Source organism: Malus sylvestris, chromosome 11 (genome assembly GCF_916048215.2).
Source record: "Malus sylvestris chromosome 11, drMalSylv7.2, whole genome shotgun sequence".
NCBI lineage: Eukaryota > Viridiplantae > Streptophyta > Magnoliopsida > Rosales > Rosaceae > Malus > Malus sylvestris.
The window spans coordinates 34,566,869-34,588,084 of record NC_062270.1 but is presented as its reverse complement, the minus strand read 5'-3'; the positions used below and the strand labels follow the sequence as shown (position 1 = coordinate 34,588,084).

General features: G+C 36.6%; 2 protein-coding genes across 4 annotated transcripts; one reads left to right on the top strand and one right to left on the bottom strand.

The window, feature by feature from the left end:
- Window positions 1-3,490: 3,490 nt before the first annotated feature.
- On the bottom strand, window positions 3,491-3,884 carry LOC126588829 (uncharacterized). Its single transcript, XM_050253963.1, has 2 exons — window positions 3,704-3,884; window positions 3,491-3,615 (listed from the first exon to the last, which is right to left on the bottom strand). The coding sequence occupies exons 1-2, from the start codon at window positions 3,882-3,884 to the stop codon at window positions 3,491-3,493; spliced, it is 306 nt and encodes a 101-aa protein (XP_050109920.1).
- Window positions 3,885-14,375: 10,491 nt separating this feature from the next.
- LOC126588663 (protein DETOXIFICATION 19-like) lies at window positions 14,376-17,601 on the top strand. 3 transcript variants are annotated; one of them, XM_050253763.1, is made up of 8 exons: window positions 14,376-14,635; window positions 15,291-15,517; window positions 15,635-16,179; window positions 16,401-16,487; window positions 16,584-16,640; window positions 16,731-16,981; window positions 17,091-17,209; window positions 17,320-17,601. In XM_050253763.1, the coding sequence occupies exons 1-8, from the start codon at window positions 14,623-14,625 to the stop codon at window positions 17,503-17,505; spliced, it is 1,485 nt and encodes a 494-aa protein (XP_050109720.1). In that variant the 5' UTR covers window positions 14,376-14,622; the 3' UTR covers window positions 17,506-17,601. The 3 variants fall into 3 exon arrangements, with proteins under 3 accessions (XP_050109720.1, XP_050109722.1, XP_050109721.1); XM_050253765.1 differs by having other exon boundaries at window positions 14,380-14,635; window positions 15,287-15,517; XM_050253764.1 differs by having other exon boundaries at window positions 14,380-14,635; window positions 15,283-15,517.
- Window positions 17,602-21,216: the final 3,615 nt, after the last annotated feature.

The window sequence follows — 21,216 nt, the reverse complement described above, 5'->3', positions numbered from 1 at the left end:
TCACGAAATACTTCTTTCGTTCGGATTAAAATCGGGACGGGTTGTTACATATGTTATTGTTTGGAATTTTGAATTAAGGGTTTCCTGAAGTTAGGGTTTTATGACTTGAATTGAGTATTTTTAAATTTTTTTCTTAATTGGAGTTTTAAACTTCACTTTGTGTTTGCATGTGTGTTTTAGACCCATTCTTCCTGGTCAGATTAGAACCCTAGTTCTAAACCTTAATTCAAAGCAATCATCAAATCAAAGAAATTATTCAAAACATTAGAACCCTAATTCCTAATTTGAGTAGAGTTAAGTTTCATGAAATTTACCACAGAGGGAAAGCGATGTCGGAGGTGGAAGAGAGAGGGTTGCCGGAGGAGGAAGAGAGTGCGAGGGAGAGTTGAGGGAGATGGTCAATAGAGGGAGAGTTTACAGAGAGGAGAGGTGAGGGGAAAGTGGGCAAGTGTTTGTGATTTCAGTTTAATCCCGAGGTTATTGTGCGACGAACAAAAGATATTCGTCCTGAAATAAATTTAAATTTTCACAAAATTATTTTCATGCACTCCAAATTTTCAGCACATTGCGTGACAAAGAGTCATTAATTGTCGCGGAAATGCCATTCGCACTACGAATAATATTTTGTTTGTCGCGCAATGAGCTGAAAATTTAATTTATCCAGGTAAATTTTTAAAAATTTATATTTATTCAAATAAAACCAATTTATTTATGACATAAGATAATTAAATTACAAAAAAAAATTCATTTACTATGTTTTACATGGCAAGTCGCAAATAAATTGCATTATTTAGCATCTGAACTATAATATATAACTTTCGCTATCGTCACTACCACATTTTCGGTATCCCAATCCTCCTTTTCGATAACTAAGTTATCGTCGTCGTTCGGGCCCACTGCAACATCGTATCACGGAAGATCACCGAGGTCAATTGTAATTTACTAAATCAGTATTTCGATTGAAGATACTCCTTGTATCTAAAACTGTTCTTGGATAAGAGTTGTATCTCGAAGTGTTTCCGCATCATTTTCCATTGAAGATTCTAAACGTTGGTCAGCGACTTTGTCGACGTCGTCGTCAGTTGGGTCTTGTTCTACTATAGCATACACGTTTCTCTGATCCATCTTCTGAACAACTTTCCAACCTCTCCCGGCTTTAGGGTCATCTAGATACACAATCTGTTTTGCCATGTTTGCCAAAATGTAAAGGTTGTCATCGTACCAAGTTCTGTTAATGTTCACAGATAGTAAGCCATGGTTAATTTTAACACTTCCCTGCCTATTTGGGTTTGTATCAAACCATCGACACTTAAACATGCTCACTTGGTATCGGTCTTTGTAAAGCAACTGCACGACAATTGTTAGTTTACCATAGAAATCAATGTCTATACTTTCACCTCCACCTGGGACATGGACACCACTGTTTTGCATACATAACTTGTCATCTCGTCCAGTCCCCAAAAACTTAACGCCGTTAACTTGCCAACCCGAGAACAATTCAGCGATAATTAAGTCGAACGCCAAGTTATATAACACTTCAATGTAAGTGGAGGAATTCGATGCTTTCAATTTATTCACCTAATATTATACAAAAACATACATGTCATTTAAGTATGCCATTATCTCGTCACAATTGTTCAGTACGAACCAATTCACTACCTTTATGTCATTTTTGGAAAACGACTCGCCTCGTACTGGATCTCCAAATGGTTGTGCGCTTTGGGCAAAAATAGAAAGTTTCTCCTTTCTCACACCCCCATCATTATTGCGCTAAGGACGATTGAAAGTCGTCTCCACATCTTTTAAATACATTCCACAAAAAGTAAGTGACTCATATTGAACCCAAGCCTCTATAATTGATCATTCGGGCTTTGCCCTATTGTGTACACTTTTTTTCAGCACCCTGAGAAGCTTGCCAAAATAAAATGATAAGATACACATTAGTAAGCATGGGCTAATGATGCATAAATAAATGATGAGGATTATATACCTTTTTATTGGATACATCTAGCAATAGTTGACAGGACCAGCAAGCAATGCCTCTTCGGGCAAGTGAACCATCACATGGATCATACTTGTGAAGAAAGCTGGAGGGAATATCATCTTAAACTTACATAGGACTTGGACAATGTCATGGCGCAACTGATTAACGTCCGTCTTTTGCAACGTTCTTGCCGTCAGTTAGGAAAAAAAATCTGGACAACAACATGATTGGCTTCACTACATCTTTCGACAATAGGTGTCGAATACCAACAGGAAGTAGGCGTTGCATAAACACATAGCAGTCATGGCTCTTTAGTCCAACAAATTTACCTTCATCAACATTCATGCAACACGCGATATTAGAAACATACCCATCAGGAAACTTTACAGACAATACAAACTTTAAAAACTCTTTTTTGTCATTCGGTTTCATGGAAAAAAATGCAAGATCCCTTATGGCTTTATCACATCCCTATTCATCCATAAACTCTCTTCAACTTCAATCCTCATTCGCCTGCAACACATCAAACTTCCACCGTCGGAAACTCTGCTTGAAAAGCCCATTCACATAAATCCGTTGCTTCTCATTAGTTTGATCAACATCCTAATGAACCTACAATAATGCCAATAACAATAAATTAGTAATTTAAAAAATATTACGTTTTAACAAAAATAATTGTTCATTATTTACTACAAACTTACCGATAACTCCCGTACCATGGACTTCTTCAACTCCTCAGGGACCATTTTCCAAGACTCATACTCGGCAGAACAATCCTCCGCACCAAATTTCCAATGTCATGCACAAATTCGGCGTACGCCTCAACCATATTTTTACCTCCAAAGTACGGCACTTACTTCCGTCGATATCTCTCTGATTGCACTACAAGTTTCTTTTTGCCATAACCTTCTCCATAATCGGCCATTCCTTTTTAAACAAATTTTTTTGAAAACTAGGGTTCTGAAACTGCGTTTATATAGCACTAGGATACCTTTGTGCGATGAACCCATTAGTTGCACAAATCTCTATGTTCGTCGCACAAAATGCGTCATAAATGCACAATAAATGGGAAGGTTTGAACACAATATGACCGTACTTTGCGTGACAAACACTTGCTATTCGTCACGCAAAGTAATCTTATGCGAAGAGCATAGCATCGCGCAATATATTTAGCGACGAATGAAATGATTGTAATTATAAAGTTTACAAACAAATATTCAATTAAATATTTATTCTAAAAATAAGTAATACTTTAAATATTTATTCTATAAATAATTAATATCTTAAATATTTATTCTATAAATAATTAATGCCTAAATCCATAAAATTATTTTGAGCATAAGTACCAAGATTGAAAACACATACAAACGGAGGATAGGGTGCTTACATTAGGCCTCAATAAAAAAACCAAACAGGAATTAAAACCTAATTAAGTCCAAATGCATAACTTATAAAAAAAAAACCTCAAATTTAAATATTGTCATAAAAAACATAAATTTAAAACTATTATTTCGATGGTTCTGGTCCATTCCGCAAGACTTCATAACGCCACCGATTGTAACCTCTTTCCAATGCATCGTCCATCAACTTCATCAACTGTTCGTTCGTATCATCATCAACATTATACTTACATTGTTACACATATGTGCAAATAATTAATTCCAACATATAACTAAAAATTTCACAAACTTAATTATTGATCCATCAACAATATACTTACTAATAGTTCATCCATCATAGCCTTCTTCATATTCACAGGCACATCTTTCCAAGAACGCCACTCAGCAGTGGGACAATTATTCCCTATGGCTATAGCAATCGTATGTGCGAACTCAAAATGTTGCCTCAAATCATTTGGGTTGGCGACATGCATGCTCTGATCCTTATTTTTGTCCTCCATCTGTTCTTGAAGAATAAAGAGAACAGAATTGTGAAGAATAAAGACAGCAGAAGCGCATATTTATAGGAAGGTTAGGGCATTTACGCGATGAAGGCTTTGTCGCGCAAACATTTGTATTAAATGCAGTATTGATTCCTCTTATTCACCTGTAGTGAATGGTCACAACTGACAGGAACTTGAGCGACGAATCCTTGGTCATGCAAATGTCCCCTTTTCATCGCGCAAGTTTTTCACGCCAAAAAAAACTACCCTGCTTTTTCTTGCTGACTTTACGCGATGAACATTTTCGTCGTGCAATTTTTTTTCCCTATCCTGTCTATTTTGCGAGATGAAACATTTTTTCCGTCACACAAATACGTCTTGTGCAATGAAATATTGTTCGTCGCGCAAACTATTTTTTCTACTAGTGTACTAAAACTTTCTCGTTTTCTTTTAAAACATAAATTTAGTAGAATTAGTATTAACATTGTTAAAACTTCTAGTTTAAGTGTGATTGTGTAAATCCTAGATTAGATTTGATTTTAGTTTTCTCTCTCTGTGTCGCCGGGCCCCTTCCCTTGTCAGATAAAATAGGCCACAACATGTTATCAGCACGCTTCTACTATTGTGCTTAGGAGTCTGACGTGGAAGTTTTCTGCATCAAACCAGTTCACCAATATCATCACGCAGCCAGGTTCTTCCAAAACAACGATTTTTATCTCGATATTTTTACAGCCCTGATAGCATGAACATTCACCATAATACATGACCCAACTTTATGTTTTTCGAATTTTAGATTATACATAAATTGTGTATGCATTATATCCATAATTGTTGAGTTATGTGAATTTGATATTGCCATGAATTGCATCAAATATCTACTCATGCATCAAATTATTTTATGAATATGCATTGAATTAATATGAAATTGAAAAAAAAGTTATTATAAAGTTTTTTTTAGGGTTTTTTTGAAAACCCATCCATGTTGTTAGGCTTTTTTTCCCACAAGACAAGAACCCGAACCTGGAGCCACGACTCTAGGCCCGATCCCTAAACCCAACGCTCAAATAGCATCACCTCCCTTGAACCTTGGAGTAGCATGGCCTGTAGCCATGCCCAGCCACTTCCAACTACCTCCCTGACGACCTGCAGTCGTCACCGATGAGTCTTTGCTTGAAATTCGATGTTTTCTTTGAAATTCATATCACAAATTTCTAGGGTTTTACAACGTTGATAGTTTTTCACTCTCTATTTCGTTTTATGCATTGTTGTTGAACCCAAGGCCTTCGTCGTGATTTTTTGCACCACGACACGATCGTCTGAAGCAGTGGCGCCGGTATTCTTCTCCGACGAGTTCACTTAGCTTGAGATGGGGTGTCTAGATCAAAAACCCAAGCCCACTTGGGCTTGGGCTGTTTCTCGACAAAGTTTCAACCCTTTGGGCTTGGACACTTCTTTTAGCCCGTATCATAGAGCCCAATTAGGCCTTTATTGGACTCAGCCCGTGGCTTTGGTGTCCCCATGTCCCCACCGCAGCAGAACCAAGCCTCTGAAGGGCTTTCTGAGTTCCATGCACCCAACCGCACCAAATCCTAACCCATAGTTGGTGATTCGGTACACCTGGCTTGCGATGCACTCGATCGCACCCCCTCCCCCTCCCCAGGAACACATATGTTGCGAAGCAGCGAATCCGTGCATATCTGTCTTGGGTTTGTAGCCCAACAGAACCGAACCCAACCCAATTTTTGGGCCTAGGCTGCACGTTTCAAACTACTCAGCTCACCCATTATTTTGGGCCCCGAGTGTTTATTGCCTTTTTTTTTAGGTAATTTTGGGTTTTATAATTTTTCACCCACACTTTAAATTTGGCCCGAAGTTCAAATAATTAATTCAATTATAATTATAGACTTGAACTATTTGCATATTTCCTTGTTGCATATTTCTGTATATATATTTGCATTTGGCTGTAGGATCTTATGAACTTGAAGGTCATAATTATTTCAAAACTTAAAGTTTCTATAAACATGCCTTGTTTCAAAACCTGAAGTTTTCCATAAAAACATCACCCATGAAAACCCAAAGCTTTTTCATGCAAATTTAAACTAATACATGTCTATTAGAACCTAAATGTTCTACTCCTATGTGAATGGATTGATATTCTTCTCCATTACACTAACCACATCTTAGCTATCTATTTTGTGATAGGAACATGTCGAATTTGAACAAACTCGACTTCACCGCTTTGGAAGTCTCTAGAATAAAATACCTCAAGTGGGTCCAAGATGTGAAGCTTCACCTCACTGCAAAGAATTTGCGTCCCGCCATTGAAGATGAAATGGACAACCCAGTTGGCAAAGCTGAGAAAGCCACTACCATGATCTTCATCCGAAGACATATTCATCACGCATTGCAAACCAAGTACCTTGCTGAGAATGATCCATGAGAACTATGGGTCACTTTGGCTGATCGTTTTCATCACCAAAATGACATCTTCTTGCTTGAAGCAAGACATGACTGGTGATAAGCTCACATTTATATATATTTTACATCAAATTCACTTGTCTTTTCTTAGTTAGTTCCTTATCTTTTTGAGGTATTTACTTTGTTTTTGTGTTTTGTGGGATTTTTCAAGCAAAGAAAAGAAAAATAGCACAAGTGGGATTTTAAGTGACAAATTCGTCAAAACTGCCTGTGCAGATCAGCTAACATTGGAAGCAAGTTGCGAACAGCTCAGAACGAATTAGAGAATGAGCCTTATATTTTTAGAAAGCTATGGATGTCTATTTTCTGGAGCATTTCACGGATTGCTAATATCATGTTCTTAGAAGAAGTTATGGCCGTTTTAACACTGAAAGGTTACCAAGAGGCTGAGCAGTTTATAACTGCAATGAAAGCAATAAACCCAATAAATCTAGCAGCCAAAACTGATGCAGCCAAGAACAAGTCAGCTGACACTTATTCAAATATAAAAGGGAATGGAATTGAAGATGAGGATTAAGAGGGAGTAATTGGCATAAAGGCTACCTAAAGAGTTACAATTGTTTTACAATTTCCTCTCACTTATTGTCATCATTAAATTGCTATTAGTGGGTGAGTTAAGGAGAAAAAAATGATACAGTAAGAATTGGTTTAAAAACAGCGTTGGGGAAGGAAGGAAAGGAGGAGGAGGCCTCGGTCGATTTTTTTCGGTTCTATCTTCTCAAACTCATGTCCATCTTTTGTTTTAACTTAAGGATTGTGTGTAACTAAATTTTTAGTAGTTAGGGGCTGTTTTGAAGCCCCGAATATAATTGCAAGTTTGTTATGACATTTCGTTTGAATTACTTTTATGAATGGATGAAAATTGTTTCACTACTTGTCTCATTGATGAATTCTTTATTTATTTTCTATCGATGCATACTTAGTAAGCATATCTAGGATTCTAATGCTATGAATATGTGTGTGCCTGCCCTTGTCGAATGAGGACCTACATATGTTCTGAAGTAGTACTTGTTAATTGCGATTAACATGTGAACCAATTTCTAGGATAAGTAAGACAACGCTAGTACTTACAATGCCTTGTGATGACTCAAACTCTTTTTGTTCTTAATGATTTCTACTTGTTAAATCTATGAACATGCCATTCTAGATTGCATGCTAGGGACTAAGTTAAGTTGAAAACGTTATTCTCTTAACATACTACATAAGAAAGAGTAATAGGTTGAGTTCTAACATTGAGCCAACTTGAGAATCTTTATCCGGAAATAAATGGAATTTGAATGAAACATAACATGTTTGCATGATTATTTGGTGGTGGATAGCAATTCCCCTAACTCATTTTTTTTTTAATTTGTGAACTATTTAAAATTTGTTTCTGTCTTGTTTTTGTTCGATTTAATTTAATAGCAAATCAACTCCAAAAATCCCAAAAAATTGTGTGAGCGTAGCTTTGTGTGTCTAGTGTCTTCATATAAAATTTCATAGAATTTAGATAAGTGTAAGTTGGTCTAATAATTATGTTTTGGTGACTGGCCAGTAGGGACAGCAGCCCAGTTTTTGTGACATTTTAAGTAGTTAGATAAAACAATCTTTTGCGGGAAAGACCCTTATTTTCATATGCTACAATTTAAAAATCTTAGTGTTAATAAGGAAAATCAATAGGACATTTGTGTGCTACTTTGTGGTGTGCTTTTAATCCTATCAACTGGCAGCATTTGTGCTTCCAAGTTTTTAAGTCTGTGAATAAGTATAATTCTGAAGTTTGTTGAATCTTATCACTTCATAAGTTTTGTAACGAAAACTTGACCAAAAAGGATCTCTTGGATAAGACCTATTCGACTTTTTCTGCTACTAATATTGTCATGCAATAATAATATAGAGCTCAGAAGTTCACTAAGTTTTTGGATTTGATCTCTGTTTTACTTCTCTCTGAAAAGCAGAATCAGCTGTTGATGAAGAATCATCAAGCTCGATTTACTGTGGCAACTGATGTGCCTAAAGCACACTATAACACAAACAAACGCCCAAAATGCCAACATAGGCGTGGTAGAGGCGGCCAGAAGCCACCCCGTCAAGGTCAACAAAGCCAATGGCCATCTAAGGGAGGAAATAAAGACTAGAAATGCCCTAACCTCGCTCCCAAGGCCCCAAACTTCAAGAATAAGGGTAAAGCACATGAAACCATGGATGCGGATATGTGCTATCGTTATGGTTCAAATGACCATTGGTCCTTTGTTTGCCGAGGTCCTCAGAAGGTTGCAGTTGAATATGATTCTTGTCGTAAGCAGTTTGAATCAAACTTTGTCTAAGTGGATGAACCGGATAGTACCAAGATGAAGGTTTCTAACTTTCAAAAGGCTATTACCCCTATGGAAGATTAGAATCTTAGACATAAACTATTTTTCTAGTTGAAATTTAGACATTTGGGCCGAATTCCACTTAGTGGCCAAACCCTTGTGTTTTTAGTTAAATTTTGAACAATTTTCCTTTATGTTTGGATTATTTGTTGGTGATTTGTTTTTGGGTATTAATATTTAATTAATTACCATACTTGAATACTTAAAATTATTTTGAATGGATATTTGTTTTTAGAACTTTTATGCATGTGACCGATTCAAATTAATTTTCATTCTAGGTATGACTAGTGAGGAAGTTAGTTGTCTGGTAGATAGTACAACCATGCACACCGTTTTACTTGAACGCATCTATTTTACTAACTTCATATCTAAAAATGCACTTCTGACAACCTTCTCAGGCCCATCCAACCTGATCGAAGGATACGGTAAGGCACATATAATGTTGTCCGATGGTACAATTTTGACCATTGATGAGGCACTTTATTCCCTTTGTTTCGAAAGAACGTTGTTGAGTTTAAAGAACAGTAGAGATAATAATTACCACACTAAAACCTATGTAGAAAATGAAGTTGAATTTCTATGCATAACTTCCTACGAATATGGCCAGAAGCATATTCTAGAGAATACAGAGCGTATCCTGAGTGGTCTGTATACTACGACCATATGCCCTATAGAAAGCCACTTTGTGGCTGGCCCTACCTCTTGGACCGCGCACGAAATTACACTTTGGCATGATCGTTTGTGAACCCTGGACAAACAGCGATGCGCCGTATCCTCAAATCACCACACGGGCATCCACTAACTTGAAGTTTAGGTTCAATTCAAGGAATCGCATGTCAAACATGCTCCATAGGAAAGCTTATTATTAAGCCTTCTTATGACAAGATTTGTTCAAATCCTTCTATTTTTCTACAAAGGATTTAGGGGGACATTTATGGACCGATTCACCCTTCATACGGATCATTTAGATATTTTATGGTTTTGGTTGACGCTTCCACATGTTGGTCACACGTGTGCTTGTTGTCCACAAGAAAAGCTGCATTCTATAAACTGTTGGCTCATGTTATCAAGCTCAGGACTCACCACGATGATTATCCGATCAAATCTATTCGAATGGATAATCTGGAGAATTCACATCTAAAACTTTTGATGACTATTGCATGTCAGTTGAGGTTGAAGTTGAACATTATTTACCCCATGTTCACACCTAGAATGGCCTGGCAGATGCATTCATTAAACACTTACAAATGATTGCTCAATCGTTAGTCATACGTACCAAGCTCTCGTTCGCTGCTTGAGGCCATGCAATATTGTACGCAGCCATGTTGGTCTGCCTAAGGTTTGTTGTGACCCAACCATATAGCGCCATTCAGTTGGTTACCGAATACGAACTTGACATATCGCATATGCGTGTTTTTTGTTGTGCGGTCTATGTGCCTATTTCGCGGCATTTGCATACAAAAATGGGGCCTCAACGTAAGATGGGAATCTATGTCCGATATGGTTCTTCTTCGATTATTCGCTACTTAGATCCCCTCACCGCTCAATCTAAGACTGAAGTGCAACACATATTAGATCTTTAGAGCATAGCTTAGAGCATGCCAAATGCTTTCACCGATCTAGCATGAGTGACAACATCACAAATTTCAGCTGTGAATATGCCTGCAAAGATGGATATACCAAATGTACGACAGACTTCCCTCTTGGAGGCCCGGGACGCCAACTTTGGCGATCCACGTACATTAGAAGCTAGCTAATCATTTGCCCCTACACATAAGCATGGCAAACCTCTTGGCTTAAAGGATTCACACCCCCAGAAGAGGAAACCTATGGCACATGCATCTGAAGAGCCTACCGTGAATCCGATTGTTGCTTACTCATTATATCTAACTTATGAGGAAATTTTAGATTACGGAAGCATCCTTGAAGAGACAAATCCACCTTCCGAGAATCATGAGATTTCGGTCTATTATGCTAGCTTAAATGATGTTTGGTGTAGAAATGAGATGATCGTTGATGATGCATTAGTGTATATAGTAGGTCATGTTGAGCGATGACATTGAACCCCATTCTGTTGATGAATGTCGACGTATAACTTATTGGTCAAACTGGAAACAAGCAATCCAAGTCAAACTTATTTCGCTTGCAAAATGTAAGGTGTTTAGACCTATAGCTTCTACTCCTCCACATGTGAAGCACGTTGGCTACAAGTGGGTTTTCGTTCAGAAACATAATGAGAAGAACAAAATTGTGCGTTACAAAGCTCGTCTTGTTATGCAAGGCTTCTCACAACGCCCAAAGATTGACTATGACGAAAATTATTCACCCGTTATGGATGTGATTACTTTTCGATACCTTATCAATTTGGTAGTTTCCAAAAAATTGAGTATGCAGCTGATGGATGTAGTAACTCCGAATCTCTTTGGGAATCTTGATACGGAAATTTATATGAAAGTTCCTGAAGGACTTACATTGACTGGATCAAATATTTCCAAACCCCGGAACACGATCTCAATTCGGCTGAGGCATTTACTCTACGGCTTGAAGCAATCCAGAAGAATAGGGTATAACCGTCTGAATGAGTATTTGACTAGTTAGGGATATATGAACAACTAACTATACCCTTGTGTGTTCATTAAGAAGTCACATTTCGGTTTTGTAATTGTTGCAGTATATGTCGATGACATGAACCTTATCGGAACTCTTGAAGAGCTTGCGAGAACTGCCACACACTTGAAGTCAGAATTTGAGATGAAAGATTTAGGACTGATACTGTCTCGATCTCGAGATAAAGCATCGTTCAAATGAAATCTTAATATGTTAAACAAACTACACCCAGAATGTGTTGCACTGCTTTAATGATGATAAAGCAAAGCTTTTGAGTACTTATATGGTCGTTCGATAGCTGGATGCAAAACAAGATCCCTTCCGTCTAAAGAAAGATGATGAAGAGATTTTGGAGCCTGAAGTTGCTTATCTAAGTGCGATAGGTGCTTTATTGTACTTAGTTCAATGCACTAGACCCGACATCTGCTTCGATGTTAATCTTTTGGCAAGATACAGTAATGCACCAACATGCAGACATTGGACTGGTGTTAAAGATATTTTCCACCACCTTAAGGGTACTATGGATTTGGGCTTGTTTTATCCTTATGGATCCTCGAGTAATGCCGCACCCCCTTATCTCAAGTCGATTCTTGCCTTGTTGGTTATGCCGACGTAGGATACTTATCTGATTCGTACAAGGCACGCTCTTAAACGGGTTATGTCTTTACTATTTGAGGCACCGCAATCTCTTAGAAGTTAACTAAACAAACCTTAGTTGCCACTTCGTTTAACCATGCTAAAATTCTCGCCTTACATGAAGCAACTCAGGAATGCTTTTGGTTGAGAGCAATTGTGGGCCATATTCGAAGCTCTTGTGATCTTTACCTCGTCGTTGATGTCCTGGCGACGATTTATGAAGACAACGCAGCATGCATCGAACAACTCAAGAAAGGTTACATTAAAGGAAACAACACCAAGCACATTGCACCAAAGTTCTCAATCAACAACAAGAGCATCAAAAGATTGAAGTCACGCAAATCTGTTCACAAGATAATCTGGCTGACCTCTTCACCAAATCACTACCGAATGCGACATTTCAGACGCTTGTTCAAGGAATTGGTATGCGTAAACTTTCTGAGTTATAACATTGCTAGGTCTCTTTAGAATTGTGTCAAACTATAGGGGAGTATCCTGAAGTATACTTGCTTGATCTTAATGTACTATTTTTCCCTACGATTAGGAGCATTTTTTCCACTGGCACCCACATTGAGTTGACCATATCCCTGATGACGTCCCGTAGATGTTTCATTTGACTTTGTATTTCTAACGCATTTTTCCTTAGACTATGAGTTTTGTCCCTACTTGGGTTTTTACCATAGCCATAGGGTTTTTTTGTGAGACTTCCTTAGCAAGTTCCTACCTTAGTGAGAATAATGTGTTCCCAGAATCAGTGCTGACGAGTCAACTTCCTCAACCTCTACATGATGTCGAATCTACTTGAGTATTCACACACTCAAGGGGGAGTGTTATAAACTATTCTAGTTTAAGTGTGATTGTGTAAATCCTAGATTTGATTTGATTCTAGTTATTCTTTCCTATATGAACTTGTATTCCTTGGAGGAGAATGATTTCTTCTCTCTGTTATTACTATAAATAAAGGCACTACGTAAGGGGGATAACAAACACATTCCTCTACACAATTCTACAAACACATCTCTCAATTTTCTCTCTATGTCGCTGGCCCCCTTTCCTTGTCAGATAAAATAGGCCACAACAAACATGACTAAAAAAGTTCAATTAGTTTCAAGGATTAATAGAGTTGTAATTGGTCCTTACATGTCATTTTACAAGAGGGTAAAATTGGCATTAAAATTATACTAAATGTGGGTGAAAAAAATAAGACAATATGGTGAGTTTATTAGCACTCATTATATATTATACCAATTGAACTGTAATATCACTTCACGGGGTTTAATGTTTTATTAAGTGGGTCGGCCCAAACACAATTTGTTTCATAAGTGGCCTAGGCTGTCCCGTTTGACAGCTTAACTTTTTAATCAGGATTTTCCATAATCATCATTATTGTAAATTCATAATAACAAACTTACGTACCATATGGCATGTGTTCCATTTGGAAATGACGAATTAACTAGTTAATCCAAACAAAAGACTGTAAAAAGAAGAAAGAATGCAAGAACTTCACCATTCAGTAGTTGTACTTGAAACTGCAGCTCATGAATTTCACATTGCATAGGAGCCCTCATGAATTTTCTATCAGGTAATGTCTGATCGAGGAGTCCAATTCTTGCATGGTACAATTAACAAAAGTATGCGCATTTGGCAGGAGATTCCACAGGTTAATTTAATCCACGGCCCTAAAACCATACTAGATCGATTGGGTAACTCAGTACAACGAAACAATTCAACTTATCTACAAATGTCTCAGTCTCACCTTGGTATGAAACTTGGTCTTGAAACCAAGAATGCCTGAAATAATCACCTCATTCATACATGTGGCTAGATTCACAATTTCACATACAAGACGAGCTTTTGCCACATCCATCCTACGGCCACGCTTGAAAGAACCTTTAAAACAAATTTGAGTTGGTGTGTATTAATTTTTTTTTTATCTTATTCATTAAATAAGGCTATTAAGATGCTTTTGTTTAAGAAAAATTATGTAAGTAGGAGCCGTTTTCATTAAAACTCTCTATAATCTAACGGTCAAGTAGTCGGATTTGGGAGATGTTTTGTAGAGATGATTTTTTTAAGATAAACCTAAAAATAGATAGTTGGATTGTTAAAATACAATGTAGAATGATCCCTACAAAGGATCCTCATACGTATGAATTTGTTTTTTTTTTTTTTTTTTTTTTTTTTTGCCAAACACAATGTTTAGATTTTAGTTGTATGTTAAGGGATGGGGATGTTTACATTAGGGTTAGGTTCGAATCTGTTCCCTAGCCCCATCGACTTTTTGAGTTAGGAATTTTGCCAAACATTAAGGATAAGTACTGTACCAATTTCATATATAAAGAAGCGGATCCAAAAGTCTACGACTGAAGAATGTACCAGAAAGGTTGGACCGAAAAAAGAAAATATACCAGGAAAAAAGTCTATAATTGAAGTTCTTAAAACTAAATCAAGGATTATGGTTGCATTCAACTGATCAGAAAAGAATAGAAAAGTCTATCGTTAGTCTACTTAATTTCTACGACAATATTCAGACTATATATATATGCCTCTTTTGCCATATAAATTTCTCGGACTTTGTAGTTGTGTCATTGACCTCCTCCTCCTCACAACTCAGCAGTTTAATTTACTAGTTTTAACTTTATAATAGATATCTTCCATTGATCTTCTAGGTTGCGGAAAAAATGATTGTTGAAGGTGAGACATTCAACCTTTCTTTCTTATTACTTCGTTTCTCGAGAATTCATTTTAGTGCAAACTACGAGAGAGTAATGTCATTTAGACTCAAAAATTGACGTATTTGCATACACACTTTCTACTACAATTTGATTTTACGTATGTTTATTAGAATGTATTAGTTTATGTGCATGTAAATAACATTATTGTCCCAAAAGTGGAGGTCCAACTCCCCTAGACTATAGCCAGCCTAACTTAACTACAAAACAAAATTTTACAGCATATAAACTTAGCTATATTTAACAATTTACAACATATAACTCAATTGCAAAACTATTTATAATATCACAATTTCAACCTCTTTACTCAAAAACCATAGTTCCAATCCTATTAGTTACATGTTTCAACTTTCAAGTGCAAATATATCAATTGATTTGTTATTGCGTTGCCGTATTGTTATTTATTTATGTATTTATTTGTAAAAAATTGACTCACAAAAATGAATAATAATTTATAGAAAAATAAATAAATTACATTACTCTCTTCAGAAATTCTGATTCTGTCCTTGAGTGTAACTTCAGAGTGCAATTATTACTCTGGAAATTAAAAGATCAAAACTTGTGTAAGATCTTCAACTTGAAGATATTACTAATGCACCCAGATTATAGCTAGGCAGGTGGGAATGGAGAAGAAGGATCAAAAGGAAGGTGGTGGAACAAACTGGTAGATGTTGAGGAGGCCAAAAAACAGATTTTCTTTTCATTGCCAACAATCCTCACCAATGTGTTCTTTTCCTTGATCCCATTGGTCTCGGTCATGTTTGCTGGCCACCTTGGTGAGCTTCAGTTAGCTGGCGCAACCCTAGCCAATTCATGGGCCAATGTTACTGGTTTTGCTTTCGTGGTAATTTCTCGGTCATTAAGCTGTTCTACTATGGCGCAACCCTAGCCAATTCGTGGGCCAATTATAGACATTAATCTAATAAGATTCTCGTCTTCTCTTTTTCATTTTTTATCTTAGGTTGGGCTGAGTGGAGCTCTTGAAACACTTTGCGGGCAAGGCTTTGGTGCAAAATTGTATAGAATGTTGGGAATTTATCTACAAGCTTCTTGCATCATATCGACCCTCTTCTGTTTCTTGATATCTATAATCTGGCTCTATACAGAGTCTATACTAATTTTACTTCACCAAGATCCTCAAATTTCAAAATCTGCAGCACTTTTTTTGAAATTTTTGATCCCCGGATTATTCGCTTATGCTTTCCTGCAAAACATGTTGAGATTTCTTCAGACACAATCTATATATGTAATGCCAATGGTCTTCTCAGTGATTGTCATTGTTATTCATATTGGCATCACATATGGTTTTGTGCATTGGACAACTCTTGGTTTTAAGGGAGCTCCACTAGCAGCTTCAGTTTCACTATGGATATCTGTTCTCATGCTGGCTTTCACTGTTAATTGTACAAAGAGCTTTGAGAGCACATGGGAAGGATTTTCATTCGAATCTTTCGATTATGTCCTCACGGGCTTGAAACTGGCCCTTCCCTCTGCAACAATGGAATGGTAAGTGTGCAATCCTCTGAAAATTTTCACTACTGTTATGTCAAGTAATGTTCTCATGCCAATATACTGAGACGCATTTAGATAAAATCCTATATGATTAACATTGTATCTGATTCATAGCCTAACAACACGAAAGCCAATGACACGCAAAAGTTTATCTATTATGTTTATGTTTAAAGTTTAAAGCCCAAATTTGTATTTGCTTCTTACATCGTTTCTAGTTTGGAGGAATGGGCTTTTGAGATTCTGGTGTTCATGGGAGGATTGATGCCAAACCCAGCAAAAAACACTTCACTGCTTGCCATGTGGTAAGCTTCATATATTTCTTCTTAGACTTCTCTCCTCGAATGTACCGGTTATTTCTGGCTTACTCAAGCTGCATGCCTTCGTTCAATATAATTCAGTGTGAATACGCAAGAAATTGGTTACATGGTTACATATGGCCTCAGTGCCGCTGCCAGGTTAGTACTTTCTTCTATTCCCTTATTATAAGTTTTTCGATATCCTCTTTCTATTGCATGGATTGAAACAAAGCGTCCACATTGTGGCAGCACAAGAGTGTCAAATGAATTAGGAGCAGCCAATCCGGACAGAGCTAAGAATGCAATGGTTGTCAATCTTAAGCTCTCTGTGCTTCTTTCTTTTGCAATTATTCTGGCTCTTGTGTGTGGTCACAACATTTGGGCTGGCTTCTTCATTGACAGCAACGCGAATTACGCAGTACTGAAAGAGGACTTTGCATCAATGACACCATTGCTTGCAATTTCAATAATAGTTGATTCTGTTCAAGGTGTCTTTTCAGGTTCAAATTCCCCACTTTTTCTAATAGGGATAGTTCTATTTGATTTGAATCTTCACATTTTTCCTGTGTTTTTTCTTGGTGTCCGTTAATTTGGTTATCCGGTTTTCAGGTGTGGCTAGAGGATGTGGGTGGCAACACTTAGTTGTGTACGTAAACTTGGCAACATTTTACTTCGTTGGTATGACAATTGCTGTTTTGCTTGGATTTAAGTTCAAACTTTATGCCAAGGTGAGACAACCTTGTAGTTCTTGATTTATCTATCAGCAAGCAGAATTTAACTTGATTTATTTTGTTAAATAATTCAATTAATTCAGTTTTCTGTTTTTATTTTGGTACAGGGCTTGTGGATTGGTATAATCTGTGGTCTCTCCTGCCAAGCAAGCACGCTTTTGTTGATTACATTGCTCAAGAAATGGACTCAATCAGATTTACTTAAAAATCCAGAGCAGGAAGCACCAGTTTTGGTCTCAATTGATGTTAGCGAAAGAAATACAAACATAGACCACTTGGGAAAATCCAGTTGATGCTTATATCCAATTAATATCGTAATAATACATGGATTTGCAGAAACAAGAAACTATATTTCTCAAATAAAGTGTTCCAAATTTGCTTTCAAATTATACATGATTTTTATTTTTATTTTTAGACTCGACTGTACGAGGGGAATTAATCAAATTATACATGATTAATTAACTAGTTACTCCATAAAAAAGACTGTCAAAAGTAGAAAGAATACAAACTGAGCTGTTGTTCAACTAGTTGCCAGCTTCTATATACAAGAACTTCACCATTCGGATGTCGTACTTCAAACTGCAGCTGATGATGAATTTTCCGATCTATGAGTCCAATTCTTGCATAATACAGTTAGCAAAAGCATGCTGCCACAAATAATTCTATCCACAACCCCTAAAACCAAGAAGGCCTCAAATAATCATCCCATTCAAATATGAGGCCAGATTCACATACAAGACCAACTGTTGTCAACCTATTGTCCCTAAAAATTACTTAGCCTACATCCATAGCCAACCTTAAGGGTGTATAAAAGATGTCACCGCACAGGGCTCCCGATTCGAAAAGGCCCCCAAATTTTCATTACATGTTTTAAATGCGCAAGATAATACTAATCACGGTTCCATCGTTAATGATAATTTCATGACATTGAAGTCTTTTTGCACATAAAAGGAGAAGAGAAGCAAGCTAGCTTCGCCTACCTCCCATGTATATCTAGCAATGGTAAGAACTGGTTGCTTGCAACTGTATCGGCGGCCGGGGATAGCGCTCCGCGTTCTCTCTTACGAAATCGAAACGAGATAAATGAGTTCGAGTTGACCTTGATTGTGCTAGTGTCAATAATTTAGGTTGCCTAGTATGGCTATAAACAGGTCAAGTTTCAGGTCAATCCTGGTTAACTTTTCTAATGTCATCAAATGTTGCACATCATATATAGACAATGAACTTTGGCCTGTAACTTGTTATGTTTCCGTTGAAGGTAAGGCTGTTCTTAAATCCATACATCCATTCGTTGAAAAGAGGGAGGGACTAGAATAAATACTGAGTCGTGATACAGATAATAGAAAAATTAAAAAGTAGACAATTTCAGTCTTTGTAAAACATTGCAAGATGAGATGAAGAGTTGAAAAAGTATAAGGAGAAGGTCAATAGCATCCCCTCCCCTAGAATTTAATATCTAAAATGAAAGACTATAGTAAACTCGGGTATTAGTTTAGGGACCATGACGGGCTAAGTAATTCATGTTATTAAGAATTCCTTTATAAGGACATGAAATAAGTTCCTTCCATAATATCATTGCTCAAATTAATTGGTAACATTAAGCTCATAGGTTTTACTGTATAACACTCACCCTTATCAAACTTACACCAAAGTCGTATAACATCGAACTCATTTTAAACCACTGTGGAAGGCCTAACCCCTTAAAATTTGTTTGTGTCCCACTTTGCCCCTCGCCGTCTAAGTCTGTTAACAAATCTGTTAAACTACAAATGTGGCACAAATGGACCAACTTTTGCTTAACTGTCTGCCACACGGTCACTCTGTGGCCCAAAAAATTAATAAAAACCCATATATTTTTTCAAAACCAATTAACTTAGATGTAAATCATTAAGTTAAGAAATTAGATTAAGTAGCGACTCAGTACTATAGTCTAGTAATATTCTTTTTTACTTGTAAGTAAGAAATCTTAAGTTCAAATCTCAAGAATGACGAGTTTGTAACCAATTTAATTTCCACACTTTACTATAAATATATCATTGGATAAAAAAAATAGATTACAAAGGAAAAAAATGGAAAAGAAGAAAACAAATGGATGGATTTTTTTTCTTGAACTTATAGTTGGTATGGATGGGTGGCACGGGACTTCGCAGGTATTTTCAAGGGCGCAGGTGGCCTGGGGAATTTCTCTTGCGAGTCTAGTGTCTAATGGTGGAGGCGTTAGCGATACGGGCGGCTCTGTTGGCTTGTGTGGAGACGTTTTGATGTGGTTCAGGTGGAAATGGATTATAAATGTCTCGTGGATATGATCAATGAGATTACTCAACCTAACGTTGTTATTGGAAGCCTTCTCCTTGATATTCAGTGTGTGCAAAAGCAATTGAGGTCAGTAGAGTTTATTTTTTCTCCCTGTGTATGTAACAGGGCAACGCATATGGTGGCTTCTTTTGTCTCGCAATTGGGTGGTTTATATACATGGGATTGTTTTGAGTCAGAGTGGTTGTTTAATACTTTGGATTATGATGTAAACGTATCTATTCGAACTTAATATATTTCTCTTTTGACAAAAATAGCTAAGCGACGAAATAAAATAAAATTTAAGGGGCGCCACTTAGTACTATGGTCTAATGGTATTCCTCCCCACTTGTAAGTGAGAGGTCTTAGATTCGATTCTCGCAAAAGGCGAATTTAAACTACATTATATGGTTGTCATTGTGACTATGAGGCTTAATTCACTCTCTCACCCCCTTAGTGTAGATTATATCGTTTGTTAAAAATAAAAATAAAATAAAATAAAAAGTGTAAGGGGCAAATCGTCATCGAATTGAAGTACAAATGCAAAAAGGAAATCGAGTAAATATGTCCAGATGGCGCAGCTGCTTTGCTTCATCAAATTTTCATTTTGAAATATTGCTCCAACAGTTATGGCTATGTATCTGGATTGCACACTAAAACTCTTAAATAATTTTAGCTGTTTTTTTTTAACAGATGGATTGCACATTATCATTGAGTTCTTTTATTATGGGAATTGTTATTAGCATTTCAAAAATCTCATTCTACACTCCAAACTTTCTATATTAGGAATTAGGAAAGAAAAATACACTTGCGAAGAGTGTATAATGAGATTTTTAGAGTGCCAATAACATTTCCCTTTATTATTTCATATTTTTTTTATTATTGCTCCAACAGCCTGGGCCTCAGAACAACGAAGTACCAGCAAAAGCAATCAAATTAGGGTATCTTTAAAGATTGCACATTATCACTGTTTTGATTATGCTATTAACATTTCTCCAAATTCTGCAACAGTTTACAAGTGCATTAGCAAAGTTGTTTCACAGATGCGGATGGCTATGTCATAATGTATAGTGCATACTAGGACCACAGTGAAAGCCAACCTTCCAGGAATGAAATGTCATACTTGCAGTAATTCAGTAAATAGATCCAACCGAAAGACCAACAGATTTGGTATGAAATGTTGTGTCAAACAAACTTTAGAATTTCTGTAAAAGATTTAGACAACCAGTTAGGTGTAAATTTATGCAATAGTGGGAAAGAGTTATGTGTGTTAGGACCAACTTTTATCTGTACTAAAAATGTGTTGTGACCAATCAGAGAACAATTGTCAATTGTTATACCTATATTTTTTTTAATGAAGAAAATAAGCATCTCAAACAAGATGACTTTCAAACTGACCATTATGTTTTTAATAATTTTAGCAGCAAAATTTAGTTTGTTTATGAACAGTTCAATGAAGAGTCTAATGGAAAAACAGTTAAACAAGAAATATGGAGACGCAGAATAATATCATGGAAGATAATTTAAGAAGATAACAAGATATTCTGTTTTAGACAGTAAACTTGTATTTACCCTGTTACTTTAGCGAATTGATTTGTTTTCGAGTTGTACGTTAAGTATTGGAACTGATATTATGGAATTATGTGAAATAAGCTTTTCAGTGTTTGAGTCACGTTAGATTGTTAAAGAATTCAGCAAAAAGGCTTTCCAGA